Source organism: Myodes glareolus, chromosome 8 (assembly GCF_982192425.1).
Source record: "Myodes glareolus chromosome 8, mMyoGla1.1, whole genome shotgun sequence".
Taxonomy (NCBI): Eukaryota; Metazoa; Chordata; class Mammalia; order Rodentia; family Cricetidae; genus Myodes; species Myodes glareolus.
The window spans coordinates 69,492,555-69,511,574 of NC_142033.1; the positions used below are offsets into that span (position 1 = coordinate 69,492,555).

General features: G+C 49.4%; 2 protein-coding genes across 4 annotated transcripts; one reads left to right on the forward strand and one right to left on the reverse strand.

Annotated features, from left to right (window-relative positions):
* The first annotated feature begins 154 nt into the window (after positions 1–154).
* Positions 155–11,784, forward strand: Tada2b (transcriptional adaptor 2B). The gene is made up of 2 exons (XM_048414907.3): positions 155–582; positions 8,479–11,784. The coding sequence occupies exons 1-2, from the start codon at positions 313–315 to the stop codon at positions 9,469–9,471; spliced, it is 1,263 nt and encodes a 420-aa protein (XP_048270864.1). The 5' UTR covers positions 155–312; the 3' UTR covers positions 9,472–11,784.
* Positions 11,785–13,617: 1,833 nt separating this feature from the next.
* Positions 13,618–19,020, reverse strand: Grpel1 (GrpE like 1, mitochondrial). 3 transcript variants are annotated; one of them, XM_048415072.3, is made up of 4 exons: positions 18,886–19,020; positions 16,354–16,486; positions 14,587–14,668; positions 13,618–14,259 (listed from the first exon to the last, which is right to left on the reverse strand). In XM_048415072.3, exons 1-4 carry the CDS (start codon positions 18,945–18,947, stop codon positions 13,910–13,912), a joined length of 627 nt encoding a protein of 208 aa, XP_048271029.1. In that variant the 5' UTR covers positions 18,948–19,020; the 3' UTR covers positions 13,618–13,909. The 3 variants fall into 3 exon arrangements, with proteins under 3 accessions (XP_048271029.1, XP_048271028.1, XP_085548102.2); XM_048415071.3 differs by having other exon boundaries at positions 16,321–16,486; XM_085691976.2 differs by having other exon boundaries at positions 16,321–16,466; positions 18,892–18,994.

Here is a 19,020-nt window from a genome sequence, read left to right on the forward strand (position 1 = left end):
AGGCGCACAGTGGAGGTTCGGCTGCCCGCGAGGGGGCGCGCGCGGGGCGCCTGCGCGATGCGGCGGGGAGACAGCGGCGTCGGCGGCGTCGGCGGCGGCGGCGGCGGCGGCCGGGCCGGGCCCGAGGGCGCCTGCGTGCTGAGGCGGGACGCGGTCCGCCTGGCGGGCTCCGGCGGCGCCTGGGCGGGGGCGGCCGTGGCAGCGGCCGGCAGCAGCGCGGACGCGGCGGGCGCGGTGGGCCCGGCAGGCGGCGGGGCGCTGACGGCCGGAGGCGCGGCGGCTGCGGGCCGGGCGGCGGGCGAGCGGGGGAAGATGGCGGAGCTGGGCAAGAAGTACTGCGTGTACTGCCTGGCCGAGGTGAGCCCGCTGCGCTTCCGCTGCACCGAGTGCCAGGACATCGAGCTGTGCCCCGAGTGCTTCTCGGCTGGCGCGGAGATCGGCCACCACCGCCGCTACCACGGCTACCAGCTGGTGGACGGCGGACGATTCACTCTCTGGGGGCCTGAGGCGGAGGGCGGCTGGACCAGCCGCGAGGAGCAGCTGCTGTTGGACGCCATCGAGCAGTTCGGCTTCGGCAACTGGGTGAGCAGCGGGCCCTAGCTAGAAGGAGGGCATGGCTGGCTGGGTGGGTGCACACTGCGGAGGGCCTCAGGTGGCCGGGCTGTATTGCCCGGGGAATGTTGGGTGCCTGCGGCCATACAGCTGGTAGAGCAGGGCCTTGACCTGTGGCCCTGACATGGAGCTGTCTGCCCTTCACCTCGTCCTCAGAAGGTGTGCATTGAACACGGGCGGAGGGTAGGCCTTGTGCCTTGCCAAGCTTCTCGAGCCAGATGGCAGCAAGCTAGACCCCACGGTGCCTACTGAGATCCCTGGTAGGGTTGGGTTCTCCTGGGCACAGTGATGAAGGCCAGAAGCCTGGGCTGCCCATCCCTTAGTCTGCATTCAGGGCTTCGTGTGCTTTCTGTGGGTGTCAGCATGTGCCTAGTGCTAGGGTTCTCTGTGGGTACCAGTGTCTTGTTTAAATCTTGTTCTCCACAGTACCCAGGACATGGTGTGATGGGTGGCCACTAAAGAATGAACAAAGGCGTCTTCCTGAGGAGGCATGGAGCCAGGGGTCCACTTTCTAGTGGTCAGGTTTCTGTAGAGGTGACTTGCTGCTGGCAAAGAGCATTGGTGTACCAGCCAGATAGTGCACTGGGCTCCTGGTTGTTGTCTAGGGATCTCTAAGGAGCTCTCCTTCTATTCCTCACCTGTATTAGGGAAGAGCTCTGTCTGCATTGTCACCATTACCACCGAGCACATGTAGCATCTTCAACCTTTCAGAGAAGCAGGGAGCTAAGCCTGACCCTGCTCTGTCCAGACTCTTCCCCAGTATGGTAGGGTCCTGCTTCTCTGAGCTTCCCTACTCCAGCCATACTGCCCTCCTATTCCAGGTTATCACACAGTGAATGACCTTCTGGACCCACCTCCCCCACCTAAGATTCTGCTCTCCAGAAAACATCTGGTTGCTTTGCCTAGAAGTGGAGTTTGTTGTGTAGTGAGCATTTGCTTTGTACTTATCAAGCACCCTGAAGAAGAGCCTCAGAGCTGAAAATGTTGCGTTCGTTTGCTCTGTTCCTGGAGCTTGTTTCTTACTTGATGGCTTCCATCCCTCTCTACCTGATTGCCCTTGGTGACCTAGCCTCACTTTGTCCTCAGCTTCAGAGCCAACTTAAAGCCTTCATCCACCTCCAATTGGTCAGCTGTCATCTGTTTAAAAACTGTGCAGACTGAAGCTGCCGATTGTGACCTGAACCGCTTTGGCATTTACCTCTTGCTGTGACCACTTCTCATGGTTTACCTGCTTTCTCCTTTTGTTCTATAGTTCTGCTCTCACCAACACAGGACTTTTAAAACGTAAACTGCGTCTCTTTGACCCTCAGCAACTAACTTCTAGCTCTACTTAGAGTACGCTGCAAAGCCTGACCTTTGGTTGCCTATGGTTGCCTATGGTTGCCTGTGTCTATGGTTCTCAAGCTTCTACCCTTGACCAATTTTCCTTTCTTCTGCCTGAAGTGCCTTTACTCTAGTCAAGACTCCCGACTGATCTTTGTTCTTACATGTCACTGCTGAAGAGAGACTTTCCTCCCTCGCGTCATCCCTTTAGCACTTATCTCCAGAGCAGCCACTGAAATGAGTGAAAGTACTAGTTTCGGGGAGCCCAGCACTAAGCTCGCTTTATCTCTTGAAACTTGGGCTATTCTTAGGGAACTCTGTGGAAGAGGAGGCAAGAAGTGTAAGAGCTGGAGGGGAGGGAGAGCAGGGCCCTCTAATCAAGTTAAGCAAAGCTCATGTGAACTCACAGAGATTGAAGCAGCAAGCACAGGGCCAACATGGGTCTGCACCCGGTTCTCTGTGTATAGATTATAGCTTTCAGGTTAGCGTTTTTATGGGACTCCTGAGTGTGTGAATTAGTGGGGCACTGATTCTTGTGACTTTTCTTGGGGCTCTTTTCCTTTATTGGTTTGCCTTGTCCAACTTCGATGTGATGGTTTTTGTTCTATCATCACAGTTTATTCTGTTAAAGAAAAGAAATCTTGGACTGTAGAGTCCATACATCAACTAGTGTTTGTGCCCCTTTCATGCAGCAGTCAGAAGCAGACAGCGCCCAGGAACTAAAGCATGTAAAATGTGGATGAATGAACGCGGGGTGGGGAAGGCCTCTTCTGAAGCAGCGTTTTCTGGCTTTAAGGCCAGAGGAGCTTGAGATACAGTTCTCATGAGGCCCAGACTCAGCTTTGAAAGAAGTGAAGCCCAAAGGGAAGAGTCTTGGGGCTTGGCTGCCAGTCTGAGAGATGCACCACTGATCCTCACACAGGATAGAGGAGGGTTTGTGACCCTGCTCCCCGTGTTTTCTTAGGCCAGTTGCCTTATTCCTCTGAGCCTTGTTTTCTTCACTAGAGGCACCACAGCTTGGATATGCGGTTCTTTTTTGAGCTTGTATGCTACAGAAGTCCCAGTATGGACCTGTGTAGAGCCTCTGCCAGCTCTGTGCAGTACCCTTTATGTACACAAGTCATGTGACTTGCACAAGCAACACTGCGGGGTGAATTTATGTTCTACTTTGCAATTGAAAGACAGCAACTGTGAGAATCTAAGCCGCTTGCCAAGAACTTTATAGCTTTGCACATGATGACTAGGTGTGATTATAGTCTGGGCTTCCACTACAGCACTAAGAGCATTAAGTACTGTGGTTGGAGACCAGAAGCTTACTGGTGCAGTTGGTGGTGTGGTGCTACCAGAAAGCTTTACACAGGGTCTGATTGGGATCTGTACCACAGAAAAGTCACAGAAGGGAGGATACCATAGTAGGGAGATTGAGGAAAGAGATGGGTGGCCCTCAACAACACACATAGGTCAGGCCTGCCAGGATGCTCAGAGCCTCCAGACAGCTACACTGTGGTGGACTCTGCTGGTTGGATGATGCAGGACCTCTGGAACGTGTGAGCACAGACATGTAGACATGCAGAAGTTCAGGGTGATTAGAACCTTTGGTAGATGAGTCTCCAATTTTGTTACCTGGCTGTAAAGACTGTCAGAGAGGAGACAGTTTGAGAGGACCAGCTCCTCTCCAGGGGCATCCAGTAGAGGGAAGTGGGGCTTGGCCAGCTTATGTAGTTTTGGATGTAGTAAGAGGAACCAGTGGAGAGGTTCTCATGCCTAGGGACAGGTGGAGTAGCCTGGGTAGTACTTCTTCCCTCTGGATGACAGTTGACATGCCCAGTGTGTGGATTGCTGCATCGTTTGTTCATTCCTCTATCCACTGGCATGTGCTCAACAATCTGCTATGTGCTAGCCCATATGGAAAGACACTGCTAGGACAGCTGTCCTTGCAGCCTGGGTGAGTAGACTCCACGTCCAATGGTGAGAAGGACTAGAAAAGACTGTGTGGGTGGGAAGGTAGCATAGAGGAAGGAGGTATTTTGTGTTCTAGGAGTTGGTTGTGTTTGTGAGCTAGGCAGAAGCTGGCTTGCTGCAAGTGGAAGGCTGAAGATGAGGACTCTTCCTGTCTGGTGTCGCATGCAAGCTTGACTATAGTCATGACTGGAAAAGCCGTAAGCCCCAGCCAGTGTGTGGTTGGAGTATTAAAAGCTGTTTCCCACTCCTTGTGCTAGATGCCAGACAGGGCTATGATGGGGGTGTTAAGGTTGATGCCTATTTCCTAGTTCCAGGTCTCAAGGCAGACATGTTGCATTGTTCCCTCACTTTTACAGTTTTTCAAATTCTGGTGCTCCCCACTTACTGATGAAAAGCAAATGTATTGAAGGATGAGCCCAGCTAGAGTCTGGGCCAGGTCTTTGTGGTTCATGTCTCACTGGGACAGTGGCAGCCTAGCACAGACCTGCTGGTGCCAGCTACCAGCCAGACACAGACTTGTCATCTATAGAATCTCAGGGACCTAAAAAGGCTATAGGACCATCTGCCTTTTCACCAGGTGGCTTACTTAGTTAGAAGTTCTATTGCTGTGAAGAGAAGCCATGACCATGGCGACCATGGCTACTCTTATTTTAAAAAAAAAAACACACAAAAAACATTTAATTGGGGTGACTTATATTTTCAGAGGTTTAGTCCAGTATCGTCATGACAGGAATGGAGGTGTGCAGGCAGACATGGTATGGTACTGGTTACATCTTGATCAAAAGGTAACAGGAAGTGGACTGAACCACTGGGTGTGACTTAAGCATATATGAGACCTGAAAGCCCACCTCCACAGTGATACACTTCCTCCAACAAGGCCACACCACCTACTAGTGCCATCCCTGTGGGGGTTATTGCTTTCAAACCATTACATCAGGGCAGAGGGCTGTAGGGGTTAGTAGAAGGAATGTGTCGCCAGCCTGTGCATCTGACAGAAGGGTTGGTAGAGATGATAAGGACAGACTAAAGGAGAAAAGACCCTGGGTAGGATCGTGTAGACACTGGCTCCCAAATGTTAGCTGAATCAGAACAACCTGGGGAGTGCACTAAATACGGAAGAGACTAGGAGCAGTGCCCAAGGAAATGAGGTCTCAGAGTTGTCTAATATCCCAGAATAGTAGTGTGAGTTGACCATCTCAGGGGCCAGCTATGTCCTGTGAGGCAGGAAGAAAAGTCCTATCTAGATGTCCCTTTGTATAACAGGCTGAGCCAGCCTGCCAGTCTAGGAAGCTGCTGGTGGCCTGGCCTGCCTTTTCCTGGCCCAACATTATCCTGCTGCCCCTTTCAAGATTCTGGGAGGGTCTGATTTGAGGGTTCACAGGGCCATGATGCAGGTGCAGCAATGACTTAGCCATGAGAGCTTATGGCGGACTTATGAGGCTGACAGCAGCTTTGTCCAGCTGGCATTTACCATCTGGTGGTGAGAGGAGAATGAGGTAGAACTGCCTAGAAGTACTTCACAGGATGCTGTGATCAGTGCTTTGTACCTGCCCTTCCCCTGGGTGGCTTCAGAATGCTTTTAGGTGGATTATGTTTCCTGTTTCCTCCTGGCCTGTTAGGTACTGCCTGCCTCCTTGAAGCCCCTTTCCGTACCTCCCCAGGAAAGGGGGCTGCTTTTGGTTTCTGCCTCTTTAGAAATTCCTTCATTTGAAGGGTGGACCAGGGCTCCCACTAGACACAGGGCACACATTCTCCTACTCCAAAGTCCAGCCCCTGGTTATAGCCAACCTCAGCCTGCTTTGTTCCTCACAGTTCTGCTGCTGGGACAATAAAGACAACAATGGAGTTAAGTGTCAGCTGGGTTGTGGCGGGGTTGTCTACTGAAGAGGAAGGACAGGAAGGAAATCGTGAGGCCCTCCAGAGTCAAAGTTGCCTGCCCCAGGCAAGGTGCTGGGAGCTCAGAAGCTTTGTGTGTAGCACCCTTCCACCAGTCTGAGTCAGGAGCTGCCATCCTGTGGAGCTTGAGAGCTGACTGAAGCAGGAAGAAGCAGTGGCTGGTAGTCCAACCTTGCCCCGTGTGCTCATAGTGCCAGCGATTGCATGAGGCAGACTCTTCAGTACATGCTGCATTGACAAGCTTGGGAGGCCCAGGGTGATTAGGACTTGGTGACAGGCAGCATTTCTAGACAGACTGCTGAATTTGAGCTGCACAGTGTCAACTGGCCATGTGCCCTATGGTAGCTCACCCAAAGGCTTATTGACCTTGAATTGTGGGTAGTGAGAGCAGTACTCACCTGGGTGTAGCTGTGAGGTCTCAGTGAGACGATGTATGTAGGTACTTTTGCCTGTTAATTTAACTGGACTCCAACAAAATCCGTAAGAGGAGGCAGCAAGAGTGAAGGGAACAGGAGGTGGAGCCAGAAGGAAAGTCTTGGAAGAATGGGGTTTAGAACACACACACACACACACACACACACACACACACACACACACTCACTCACTCACGGGGGGTGGGGGGAGGCGCGCTTCCAGTGAACCTGATTGTTCTGAGTAACGAGTAGCAGGACTGATGATGTAGATCACAGACTGCCTGGCCCTGGGTGCTGTGCTTGTATCTCCCAATGTGTCTGCCTTCTCACCACCCTGTGAGTGGAACCTCAGCTGAGGAGCTCAGACCCTTGGGCTCAGTGGTCAGTTAATTGAGCCGAATGAGTGACTTATAGGTTCCATAAGAGACCAGAGAAAGTGGAGAGTGATTAAGGAATAGACCTGATGTCATTCTCTGGCCTCTGCAGCACAAGCACATGTGTGCGCAAATCTTTGCAGGTGAGAGGCCTGAGAGGCCATTCCTGGACCTTCTCACCAAGGCCTGGAGGACCATCTCTAAGGAAACCTGCCAGGCCTGAGTGTGGCCTGAGTGATCCTAGACAGGATCAGAGGCTCTGCAAAGAGCAGCAGGAGCCAGGCATAGTCATGCTTTGACTTTTTAGAATGCTTCCTGAAAGAAACAAGTAGGGGTGAAAGCTAATAGTGACATTTAAAGTTGGAGTTATGCCAGGTGGTGGTGCACACTTTTAATCCCAGCGTTTGGGAGGTAGAGGCAGGCGGATCTCTGTGAGTTGAAGGCCAGCCTGGTCTACAGAGCGAGTTCCAGGACAGGCTCCAAAGATATACAGAGAAACCCTGTCTTGAAAAATCAACCAACCAGCCAAATAAATAAATAAAAAGTTGGCGTCATATAATTCCTCTCAGAGACCAGAGTATATCCCTTGCTGTAATCTTTAATTTTCTCCTTATAAGTCTCAAGGGAAGCTGCACCTGTACCTGTGTCTTGTCTCAGAACTTCCTTCTTCATTCTGCTTTGTTAAATTTAACCTAGAGTGTCTCAGGCTAGTGGGAAGGGTCCCCGCTCCAGGTGTATGTCCCAGAAAAGGTCCAGATGGAGGGCTGCTCAGCTGAGTTGGGCCTCTTTACCTCCCACAGCACCTAGCTTATAATCAGGACAGCCATCAGCTCCAACTGGCCAACAGGGCACACAGACTGGATTAGGTATTACCATTTGGAGCCCAAAGCAACTTGCCCCTCACAGCGCTGTGTATAACCTGCAGCTCAAAGAGGTGCTGCTGGTTCTGGGACTAGTTGTTGAGAACAGCAGCCGGGAAATGAGTGTGCATTTTGAGCAATTACTTTCTGAAGTGGCTTTAGTGGTTGACTTTAAGGAAGAGGCCTCTTGGCAAAAGGAAAAGATTGAGGGAGCCATTTAGTTTCCTCTCTTGCAGGCGTGGAGAGTGTTGTCAGCAGTGGTAGCACTGCAGTTAGACTCTGCATGTCTATCATCTGTAGCCACTAAGAGAGGAACAAGCTTAGCTTCCAGAACCCAAGGCTGTGACAGTGTGAAAAGAGTCCTGACCCCTTTTGCCCTAGAGTTGCAGCAAGAAACAGTGTCCTTTGTTGTCATGCTACATGGACTTGCTTTGCCCTGTGGACAACTTGGCAAGTCTACTGTCTAGTCTGAGTGAAAAGTATGCCCTGGGAGCTGGAGAAATAGCTTAGCGGTTAAGAGCACTGACTGCTCTTCCACCCCGGGTTCAATTCCCAGCACCCACATGGCAGCTCACAACTGTCTGAAAATCCAGTTCCAGGGGACCTGACACCTTCACACCAATGTACATAAAATAAAATATAAACAAATCATAAAAAAAAGAAAAGTATGCTCTGTAATGCCAGACTGTCTTCAAGTGCTCTTTAGGGTTTGCAATGAGTAAAATGGACAATAGCACATGGCTGAGTTTCTTTTTAAGAAGCCAGGGAATGAAGAATGACTTTTAGGAGTTTTCATCCCAGCTTTGTCTTGAGTTCCCACATTGCCTTGAACAAGTCGGTGGCTCTGGATCTTCCCTCTCAGATACATCTCTGTAAGTGCTGTTAGTGCCAATTTGGTTGGAATGCATATCTGAACATATTTGGGGGGAGTGTGTGTGTGTGTGTGACAAATAACAACACTGATAGGAAGTAGCCCAAGTAAAAACTTGAGAATGTGAGAAGAACTTGAGTGAAGTGGTTTGGCTTTTGTCATTATAGGAAGATATGGCTGCGCATGTTGGTGCTTCAAGGACTCCCCAGGAAGTGATGGAGCACTATGTCAGCATGTACATCCATGGGAACTTGGGCAAAGCCTGCATCCCTGACACCATCCCCAACCGGGTGACAGATCATACCTGCCCCAGCGGGGGCCCTCTCTCACCTAGTCTCACCACTCCTTTGCCCCCACTGGACATCTCTGTAGCTGAGCAGCAGCAGCTGGGCTACATGCCACTGCGTGATGACTATGAGATCGAGTATGACCAGGATGCTGAGACGCTCATCAGTGGGCTGTCTGTGAACTATGATGATGATGATGTGGAGATCGAGCTCAAGCGTGCCCATGTAGACATGTATGTGCGGAAGCTGAAGGAGAGGCAGCGCCGGAAGAACATTGCCCGTGACTATAACCTGGTGCCGGCCTTCCTGGGCAAGGACAAGAAGGAGAAGGAGAAGACACTAAAACGAAAGATCACCAAGGAGGAGAAGGAGCTGCGGCTGAAACTGCGGCCACTCTACCAGTTCATGTCCTGCAAAGAATTCGACGATTTATTTGAAAACATGCATAAGGAGAAGATGCTTCGCGCCAAGATCAGAGAGCTGCAGCGGTACCGGCGAAATGGCATTACAAAGATGGAAGAGTCAGCTGAGTATGAGGCTGCCAGACACAAACGGGAGAGGAGGAAGGAGAACAAAAACCTGGCCAGCTCCAAAAGGGGGAAGGAAGATGGCAAAGACAGTGAGTTTGCAGCCATTGAGAACCTTCCTGGGTTTGAGCTGCTGTCAGATCGGGAGAAGGTTCTTTGTAGCTCTTTGAACTTGAGTCCTGCACGCTACGTGACTGTGAAGACTATTATAATTAAAGATCACCTCCAGAAGCGACAAGGGATCCCCTCTAAAAGTCGCCTTCCCAGTTATCTGGACAAGGTCCTAAAGAAAAGGATTTTAAATTTCCTCACAGAAAGTGGGTGGATATCCAGGGATGCTTCCTGAGGCCAGATGATGCTAAAGCAGCTTGTGAGCCAAATGACCTGGGGTCCCCCCACCCCCCAACATTTTTGCTCTTTTAAACAAATTGAATTCTTTTTTTCAAGGCTTAAATTTTTTTCATGACCCTCTGGAAGAAGCAATAGTAGCAGTCTTAAATTGACTCATGGGGAGAAAAACGTGTGTCTTTCTTAGTCCTAAGGTAATCCTTTCAGAAGACGGCTTGCCGTTGTGTCCCTCTGAAGACTGTCCCCACCTTGGACTAGTTCCATTTATTTTATGAGCCTTCCCCCTTTTGGGTTTAGAAGCTGTTATGCTGTGGGAGCCAAGCTGTGTGTTCCTGCCATCAGCTTTTTCCTGGTGACACAAAGCTTTACTCAGGTGGGCTGTTGTTGGCACCCTTTCACTGAGCCCACTGCTGCCCCCCAGCCGGTACCCCAAGCACAGCCCCGGCACACCGCACTTTACCGGGAGGCAGGCTGTGCACAGAACCCTCTGCTGTGGAGGCCAGAGATTACCACCAGGCCCGCTCCCCACTGAGCCACTTAAGATGAGCCCCTCATTTGCACACAGTGACCACTTGAGCTTCCACTTACCTGACAGCAGCCATTCCAGGCCCTCAACAGCGCTTGCTTTATCTTAGCTCAGCCCAGCCTGGGCTGCCTGGGCAAGCTCTTAGCACATTCTTGTCCCTGTGGTTGGAAAAGCAGTTAATGGGAGGGCCACATGATCAGGTGGGGGCTGCCCTTCGCTGCTGTGAACCCCTGTAGTACACCTGACTTGGAAGACCCTCAGTTTAAGGCTGAGTGTGCAGTGCTGAGTTGGGGCAGTAGCTGCTCAGGACTTCCACCACCACTGCAGAGTCCCCTTCACTAAATACAGGATATGCTAGGGTATGGCCTGGTCCCCCCAGCTGGGTAGAGCCAGGGGACCAGCTGGCAGGGGCCCTAGGGAGTGCAGAGCGTCCTGCCTGTGCCTTGGAGCCGTTGCTCTGCTTGTTTGTGCTCTTGAAGCAAACTCAGAAATGGCTCCTTCCCATATTGACTGAAAAGCTTGTTTCTGGGGGCCTCCTTCAAGGATTCATATGGTACCTTCCTTCTTAACTTGAGGAAGGCATTTGTCTTCCAGCTGCTCAGGGTTCTCACGCCCAGACCCTGCTTTTAAGAGTCCTGGAGTTGACCACAGCCCCTGCCCCCTGTCCCTGAGGTACAAGAGCCTGTTTACCTCATAGAGTGTTTGGGCTCGGAAGTGAAAGTGAAGTTATTTTGAAGAAAAACAACTCATTTCCAAGGACGACTTGATGACGTGCCTTTTCATTTTACATCCTCTGCCCCCTAGGATAAGGTTTTCAGCATTAAATAAAACATTTCAAATATACTGTATATGGCTTTAGTTGTAAAGTGCATTGTAGGCTAGCAGGGAAGTACCCTGTGAGCCAGGCCCAGATTTCTCTTGACACCACAAGATGCTGAGCAGTGGTGTCAAAGAACCAGCTCCATGCTGTCCCCTGCAGGTGAATAGTGGACAGTAGCTGGTGTCACTGAACAGCAATGGGATGGTGCTCAGTGCCTAGTTGTTCTCCAAGTGGGGTTCCTGGGCACTTGTCAGAAATACAGAATCATACCCCATCTAACTCTCTTGAGATTTAGATGATTTGCGGGCTTCATTAACAGGGACTAACTAGCAGGGTGTTTTCAAACCCTCCAGGTGTCTGGGATGCAAGCTTAAGTTTGAGAACCACTGGTTTTGTACTGGTATCTCCAACACCAAGAGTCCCAGCTTGGTGAGGTTTGAAGTTTCAGTGTGTCTTCTACAAAATGACAGCTAGACCTACATTAGCTTGAGAAGCAGAGGATCCTGTCAACATGTGGCCTAGAGCTGTCGGACAAAAAGCTGTGCTTAAGCAGGCGTATAGTGTGTGTACATCTTTTGATGATATGAATTTATTTGGGCGTGACTGTTTTAAAACACCATGATGAATGTATAATTAATTTATGTTCAAGTATTAATATTGTTACAAGGGAAAAGTAATATTAGGATTGTTTGCTCTCCTGTCTGCCCCAGCTGTTTGTCACATTACTCTTTGTTAGCTCAGACATGGACATGTTTATATTTAATTCTCACGATAAATTAGCTACCACAACCCCATGGAACCAAGGTTTTTCAAATTTAAACAAACTGTCTTTGAGTCAGAAAAGTTAGATAATTCTTCAACTGTTTGAAATAATGCTCTTTGGGAGGCCAACATTCCAAGAATGTATTAAGAATTAAAACCCTACCATTTTTATTATTCTTTTACATTAAATTGTTGAGAACAAAGTCGTGTCTGTTTGCTTCTTGATCCTCCAGCACTTTGCTGTCAAGCCAGTTTCCTGCATGAGGTGGAAAGCTGCTGTCAACCAAGCACAAGCCCCATGGCCCAGACAGCAATACACCCACAGTTGAGTCTGATCCTAAGAGTACCAGCCAGGCCAAAGATCATTTCCAGCTGCCTCTAACATTCTGGTTAGCCACATTCACACTGTGTACCTGGAATGTGTCTGAGCAGATTTGAATTCCATGAGAAATGTGTGCACATCTGTGCATCTCCCATTAGTGCTGATGATGAGCTTGCACATCTGCCACATTTAGGCTACTCATTCCTGATTGGTTCCAGGACCCTCCTCTCTTCCAAGGTACCAAAAGTGGCTTAGGCACTGTCTACAAATATCTACGCATGCTCCACCATGCACATAGACAGTGTACTTAGGAAAAAATGCTATCCATGTTCAACTGTTAAAACTTGGCTATTGTGTTTGAGCACAGGTGGGGGTTAGAGGACAACTTTGGGAATTCCTCCAATTCCGGAGATTGAACTTTGTCAGGATTGGCAGCAGGTGCTTTTACTGGTTGGCCTTTGACAGGTTTTTTAAAATATTTATTCATTATGTATACAATATTCTGTCTGCATGTATGCCTGCAAGCCAGAAGAGGGCACCAGACCTCATTACAGGTGGTTGTGAGCCACCATGTGGTTGCTAGGAATTGAACTCAGGACCTTTGGAAGAGCAGGCAATGCTCTTAACCACTGAGCCATCTCTCCAGCACCTTGACAGTTTTTCTTGAGTCTAACATGGAACCTGTGAACAAGGTTGATCTAGACCTTGCAGGCGGAGCTCTGTACTGCTCAGCAGCTTTAGCTGGAAAGGGTTGACCACCCATCCACAGTGAGTCTGATGGTGGATGCACAGCTATGCAGCATAAAGGCACATGGCCTCTGCTGCTGTCAGGCTGCCTGTAGTCTGCCTTTTGTCTAAGTAGTTCAAGGCTGCTTAGAGCAGAATGTATGAAGACACAACCTTGAATTCTGGCATTGTGTCTTTTAAATTCAATGGCAAAAGACTATCCCCTCACCTCTGTGCATTTACTGTATTGCCTTGGCTTCTGCACAAGGGTGTAATCAATGCCTTACTTCCTCTGGCACAGCTTCACTTACATCACCATTTCTCAGCTTTTTTCCTGAGCCCTCTCTTGAAATGGGAAACAGGCCTTTTGGCTGGTGGGAGCCTGAAGTCAGCTTCTGCCACATGGCTTTGGCTCCTTGGTTTTCTCCTATGATCTATATTGTAACTGTATGTAAGGCCAAGATGTACAACCCAGGCATATGCAGCTTCTATACTGCATGCCTGCAGCTCCAAGCTTAAATGTGAGCTGAGTGAGCCAGGTTTTCTCCTCAGAAGCTCACCAGATCTCCACTAGATGATAAAATTCAATACTAGAAAACTAGAAAGACAAAAAAGATGACTTTTAATGCTCTTGACCACAACCTGAAAAGTGAAAATGTTTAAAGCATGCTAGCCATGCAGCTTCACATTCAAAATGATCTGTCTTGATAGCTTTCCTTAGTACTACTTAGCTATAGATTTAAATATTGAGAAAACTGTAAGCAGAGAAAAAACTAACTATGTTCAGGTTCAGGTGTTCATTTCCCAGTTCAAAGGCTGCCATTCACAGCAGCCAAATCCTACCTATGAAGGAATTCATGCTCTTGAAGATCTTAGCTTTGCTGGCAAGAGCACTGTTTTCCCACTCTTGCCCTTCTCTTTGAAGGAACCCCACCATGCTGAGTGATACCAGTGCCTTGGCACCCAGAGATAGACTGTGCAGCACAGATGTAGCCAAAGACCTTTTATTTGTGTAAAGTACTTATCACCAGGTGAAACAGATACAGTGTTACTACTCCTGAGGCCCTCTTCTGAAGTAGGTGGGGCTAAACTCAGTGATCAGGCTCCCAGAGTCCCTGACAGTATGCAAGCAGCTTCGTGTTCTGCTTAGCTTAAAATTTCCAACAAGGCTGGGCAAGGGACAGATGTGTTCACAGATGAGAAACTACAAGCCTGCCCCTGCCTCTGCCTTTCAAGTTCTAGCAAGTGACTTACAAAGTCCAGAACCCCGAGGAAGGCAGCTAAGCTTCCTTCACTACCCCCACCTTAGCTGGTCTGAGGATGCGCCCATGCAGCTTATAACCCACCTTATCAACTACTGCCACAGTGCCTGGCTCTTTCCCCTCCTCCACAGGGGTGTGGAACACAGCCTCGTGTTCATAAGGGTCGAACTTGACCCCGGTGGGGTCAAGCCTGAGCAGGCCATGTTTTGTGAACACCTTCTGAATCTTGTTTCCAGTCAAGACTAGCCCTTCATATAGGTTCTTCAAGTGGGGATTATCGTTGGTGATCTCCTCCTTTGGAACACTCTGGGTTGCCTTTTCCAGGATATCTGCAACCTCTAGCAAGTCCTTGCAGAAGCCCTGGATGCCTGCATGGAGGAAGAGAAGATGGTCTCCACTTAGTATCAGTTGCATGGGCTTCTCACACAGCGCTGTTCATGATGCCTGGTCAAATGATAGGCGAACCATAGCACTGAGAAAGAGCAGGTAATAGGTACTAAAAGTGAGGAAAGGAAGAAAGCACAGGTAGAGAGAGAAATTAGCTTAATGTGCCCTGAGGCTCCCAAAGCAAGGTGACTGCTGACCAGGCGGCAGGAGAGTACTGTGAGGACAGCAGGGGCTGCACCACCATCTCCATGTTACCCACATCTGCATCCCTGCTCTCTCCCCTCTCAGAAACGACAATGTCTGCTTACCAAACAGCTTGGCATCCTCTACCAGCTTCTGGCTTCTCTGCCGAAAATTCTCAGTATCTGCCAAAGCCCGTTTGTATTTTTCCTAAAAGAAGAAAAAAGAAAAAGATTTAATTATGTTATAGATGTGTGAGAAAGCCATTCTGATTTCAAAATGATTAAATAACAAACTCTAAAGCAGGACATAAATAAAATGTCACTAACTGAGATTTTGGACAAAACCAGGACAGTTTAAGAGTAATTTATACTTGTGCTGGTGTCTCCAGGAGGCAAGGAGAGACTACTACCCAAGGAAAGAGCCAAAAGATCCTCCTTATGTGCTCATACCCTCGTCATCCCTTAGGGAAAAAGGCCAACTTGAAGGTGTCAGAAGCATATCACTAGGGATTGCCTACTTCAGTTACCCGCCTCCAGGGAGAGGAAGGAAGATCACCTGAAGGAAATCTCAAAAGAGGCCATGCCCAGCCAAGTAATTAGTGTGACCAGAGATAGGACAGATCTCCACTGTCCCTCTCAACACCATTTCTGACATTCACTACTTTAATATCCACTGGTGGACTCCAGAGGTCTCTATAATACCTGACCTCAGTTTTCAGGCAGTCATGGAGCAAGGCTCTGAGACAGCTTGTCCTGGTCTAGCCTTCGTAACTTGGTAAATTCCACTAGTTTTTCTGTATCTCAAGTTTCCTCATCTAGGAAGGGACCGTGATTAAAGATTAACAGAGTTCAGCACAGTGCCAGCCATCTAAGTGATGTTACCAATTGCCCATGACTTAAGGAACTTGACTGCTGCCTCTTCAATGTGGAGTGATAATTGCCATCACTGACTCCCACACTCCACTCCTGTACATAATTTTCTGATTACCTTCATCAGTTCCAGCTTTATCACACCAAGTATTCCTCATTTGAATGGAAGACCCTGTAGAATTTTTTGGGGAGGGGGGGTAATGTGGGGGAAAGTGAGTCTTAGGACAGCTCTGGCTGTCCTAAAACTCATTTTGTGGACCAGGCTGGCCTCAAACAAACAGAGATCCACCTGCTTTTGCCTACCACATGCTGGGATTAAAGGTGTAATTTTTATCATAATACAGAGACTTCCCAGATCAGAAGCAGAGCCACAGAGAGTTTGGATCTAGTCCTGGAGTTTGGCAGTTTGTTTACCACCTGGGCCCCCAGAAGGCAGTACACAAATGATTAAATGTCTTTGGCTGTGCCCTGTCACCTGTGAACTTGGAAGCTGTCATGTGGACCATGCAGGCAGCAATCCAGCAGTGCTTACACCAAGGGTCTGTGGTGGTTTGAAAGAAAACGGCCCTGAGAAACAGGGCTTCTCGTAGCTTTGGAGCCTGTCCTGGAACTCACTCTGTAGACCAGGCTGGCCTTGAACTCACAAAAATCTGCCTGCCTCTGCCTCCCAAGTGCTGTGATTAAAGGGGTGCGCCACCACCACCTGGTGGAAGTGTGGCATTGTTGGAAGAAGTGTGTCACTGTGGAAGTGGACTTTAAGGTCTCATCTATGCTCAAGTCATGCCAGTGAGACAGTCTGCTTCCTGTTGCCTGCAAGATGTAGGACTCTCAGCTACTTCTCCAGCACCATGTCTGCCTGCACCATGTCCAACTATGATAATGGACTGAACCTCTGAACTGTAAGCAAGCCACCCCAATTACATGTTTTCCTTGTTGTCGTGGTCATGGTGTCTCTTCAGAGCAACAGAAATCCTAAGCCAGGGTCCTTACCATGGTCTCCCTCAGCTGCTCCTCTAGCTTTACCTTCTCTTCCAGGAGGGTCTTGTCTGCAGATGGTTGTTGCTCTGTCTTTGGCTCACAATGACCCAAGTCCTCTTCCAGGTTCTGGCCACTGTTCGTCTGTTTTGTAAGTGTGCACAACAAGCGAGGAGAAGGCCTACGGAAAAGTCCACACATAAGAAGTGAAGACAGCCTAAAGACAGGCATAAGATTTTAGAAATCTGGGCCCCTGAGACAGCTCAGTGGGTAAGAGCACTGGCTACCAAGCCCGACACCAGAGTTCTAGTCTGGAGGACACACATGGTAGAGAGAACTAATCCCCACAGATTGTCCCAATCTCTACACATGCACTGTATGATGCGCAGCCTCCTCCCCAACAAAGTAAACGGTTTAAAAGAAATGATTTGGGTAATTTCAAACTATTTGCTAGGAAAGACTTATCTCAGACCTAACAAAGGCAATTGTAACACACAAAATGCATGGCTATGGAGATAGGGAGGTGGCTCAGTTGGTAAAATTCCTACAGTGCAAGCACAAAGACATGAGTTTTCACCCCAAGAACCCACATAAGAGAGTCGAGCATAGAGGCACACCTCTAGTCCTAGTCTTGAGGTGGCAGAGCCGGGCAGATCCCTGCAGCCCCCTGGCCAGCCACCCTAGTCAAATCATGATTTCAAGCTAGCTCATTGGGTCCAAGGTGCTTGCCACCAAGCCAGTCATGACATGAGTTCAATTCCCGGGACCTACATGTTGGAAGGAGAGAACTAATTTCTCCAAGTTGTCCTCTGAACTGCCACACATTTGCTGTGGTAGCTGCCCCCAGCAAATGAGTAAATGAGATAGAAGATACCTGATGTTAATCTTGGGCCATACAGCTCTCTGGCCTCCCTCCTGGAGCACCTTTCTTCAAAAACACAACTTCAGGGACAGACATAAAGCAGGCTGGGGGGGGGGGGAGTTGGGAGTGGGACGCTGCTCTTCTGTCAATTAACATCAAATGTAGTACCACAAATGGAAGTGCTTCTACAGGAGTATTCCAGGAGGCCGCTTTGCGCCCAGCTCTTGGCACAGTGTAAGCCTGTTTTCATCGTGTGTGGTCACCTTTTAAGGTGCCTGCCCTCACCAGATGAAAAGACCAACTCCCATTCTACCCATTTTCCACAAAATTCAGGGAATGTTGCTTTTCATTAACCAATAGCTCAGCCCTAGCAAGGAACAAGGTAGATACTAAATAGTTGCTTAACTTTAGAGGTGTAACTCAAAAGCCCAAAGCCACGGGTTAAGATAAAGATGCCCCCCCCAAAAAAAAAGAAAAAAGAAAAAAAAAAAGAAAAGCATTTGTCTAAATGAACTGCGGACAGTGTAAGTGCCAGCCATGATAAATAGAGCATCTAGGGGGCTGGAGGATTGGCTCAGCGGTTAAGAGCACTGCCTGCTCTTCCAGAGGTCCTGAGTTCAATTCCCAGCAACCACATGGTGGCTCACAACCATCTGTAATGAGGTCTGGTGCCCTCTTCTGGCCTGCAGACAGAATATTGTAAAATAAATAAATAAATATCTAAAAAAAATTAGAGCATCTAAAGGAAGTTCTTTACTTCCAAACATTACCATCTGCCAGAGTAGGACTCGGCCATCAATAAGTTTTAATGGAGGCCTGAGTCTCGGTAGTTTACCCTGACGCAATACCTGGTTGCAGAAAGAAACACAAACTGAGATGATCTGGGCACTACAGAAAAACAAACCATCCGACGGAAATGCCTAACTTTCCAACTTTTGTAGATCGGATCACCTGCCAGCACACCTCACCAGGCACCCCTAGACAAATGTCAGCCAATATCAGGGGTCCTGAACCTCAGAAACCCCCTCACCCCCACACCTTTACTACTATAAAAATCCAACTCTGACTGATCTCAGGGCTCTCCGTTTATTCCAATACGCTGGACATGAGTAGAGACTGAGTTTGCAAACTTGCATAAAATAAAGGCTCTTTGCTTTTACATACGGGACTCTGTCTCCTTGTTGATTTTGGGGGGACTTCGCGGATTTGGGCATAACAGACAGCATACTTTCTGGTCTGAAGCATGCCTGAGTTGGCCCTGGCCCTGAAATGCACACTGCAGTTACCAACCAGTTTTAGCAACGCCAGCCCCTGCGCAGGCGAGCATCTGCCTGGCTGCCTGACCTTGGCCAAGTCTCTGGCTTCTGGGGTTGGCTTTTGCAATCCCAGGAGGGGTGGTGTCGCGTGCCCGTGAGCAAGCGGTGTCGTCAGAAAAGCACGTGGCAGAGCTTCCACCTGACGTACCGCTGCAGAGCCCGGGTCCCCACGCTTACGTCCCAGCTGCCCTGCTTCTCGGCTCTCGAGCCCAGTTCATGCAGCGCGGCTCACAGCAGATCCCGGGACGCCTGCGCGGAGAAGCCAGGGACAGGGATCTGGCTGTGAGGACGAGGCGCCAGGGCACACGGAACCCGGCTGAGGGGACCCCCAGTCTGCTGCAAAGGCCGCAGCCAGAACTCGGCTGTGAGTGGGGCCGACGCGGAGGAGCCGCACTCTCTCACCTGACAGACAGCGCCAATGCCGGGAGACTGCGCCGCGCGAGCCACACGCACCGAGCCGCCATGCTTGCCTTCGCGACTGCGTCACTGCGCCCACACTGAGCATGCACGGAAGTATTAGGCCAGCTTCCCCACCTA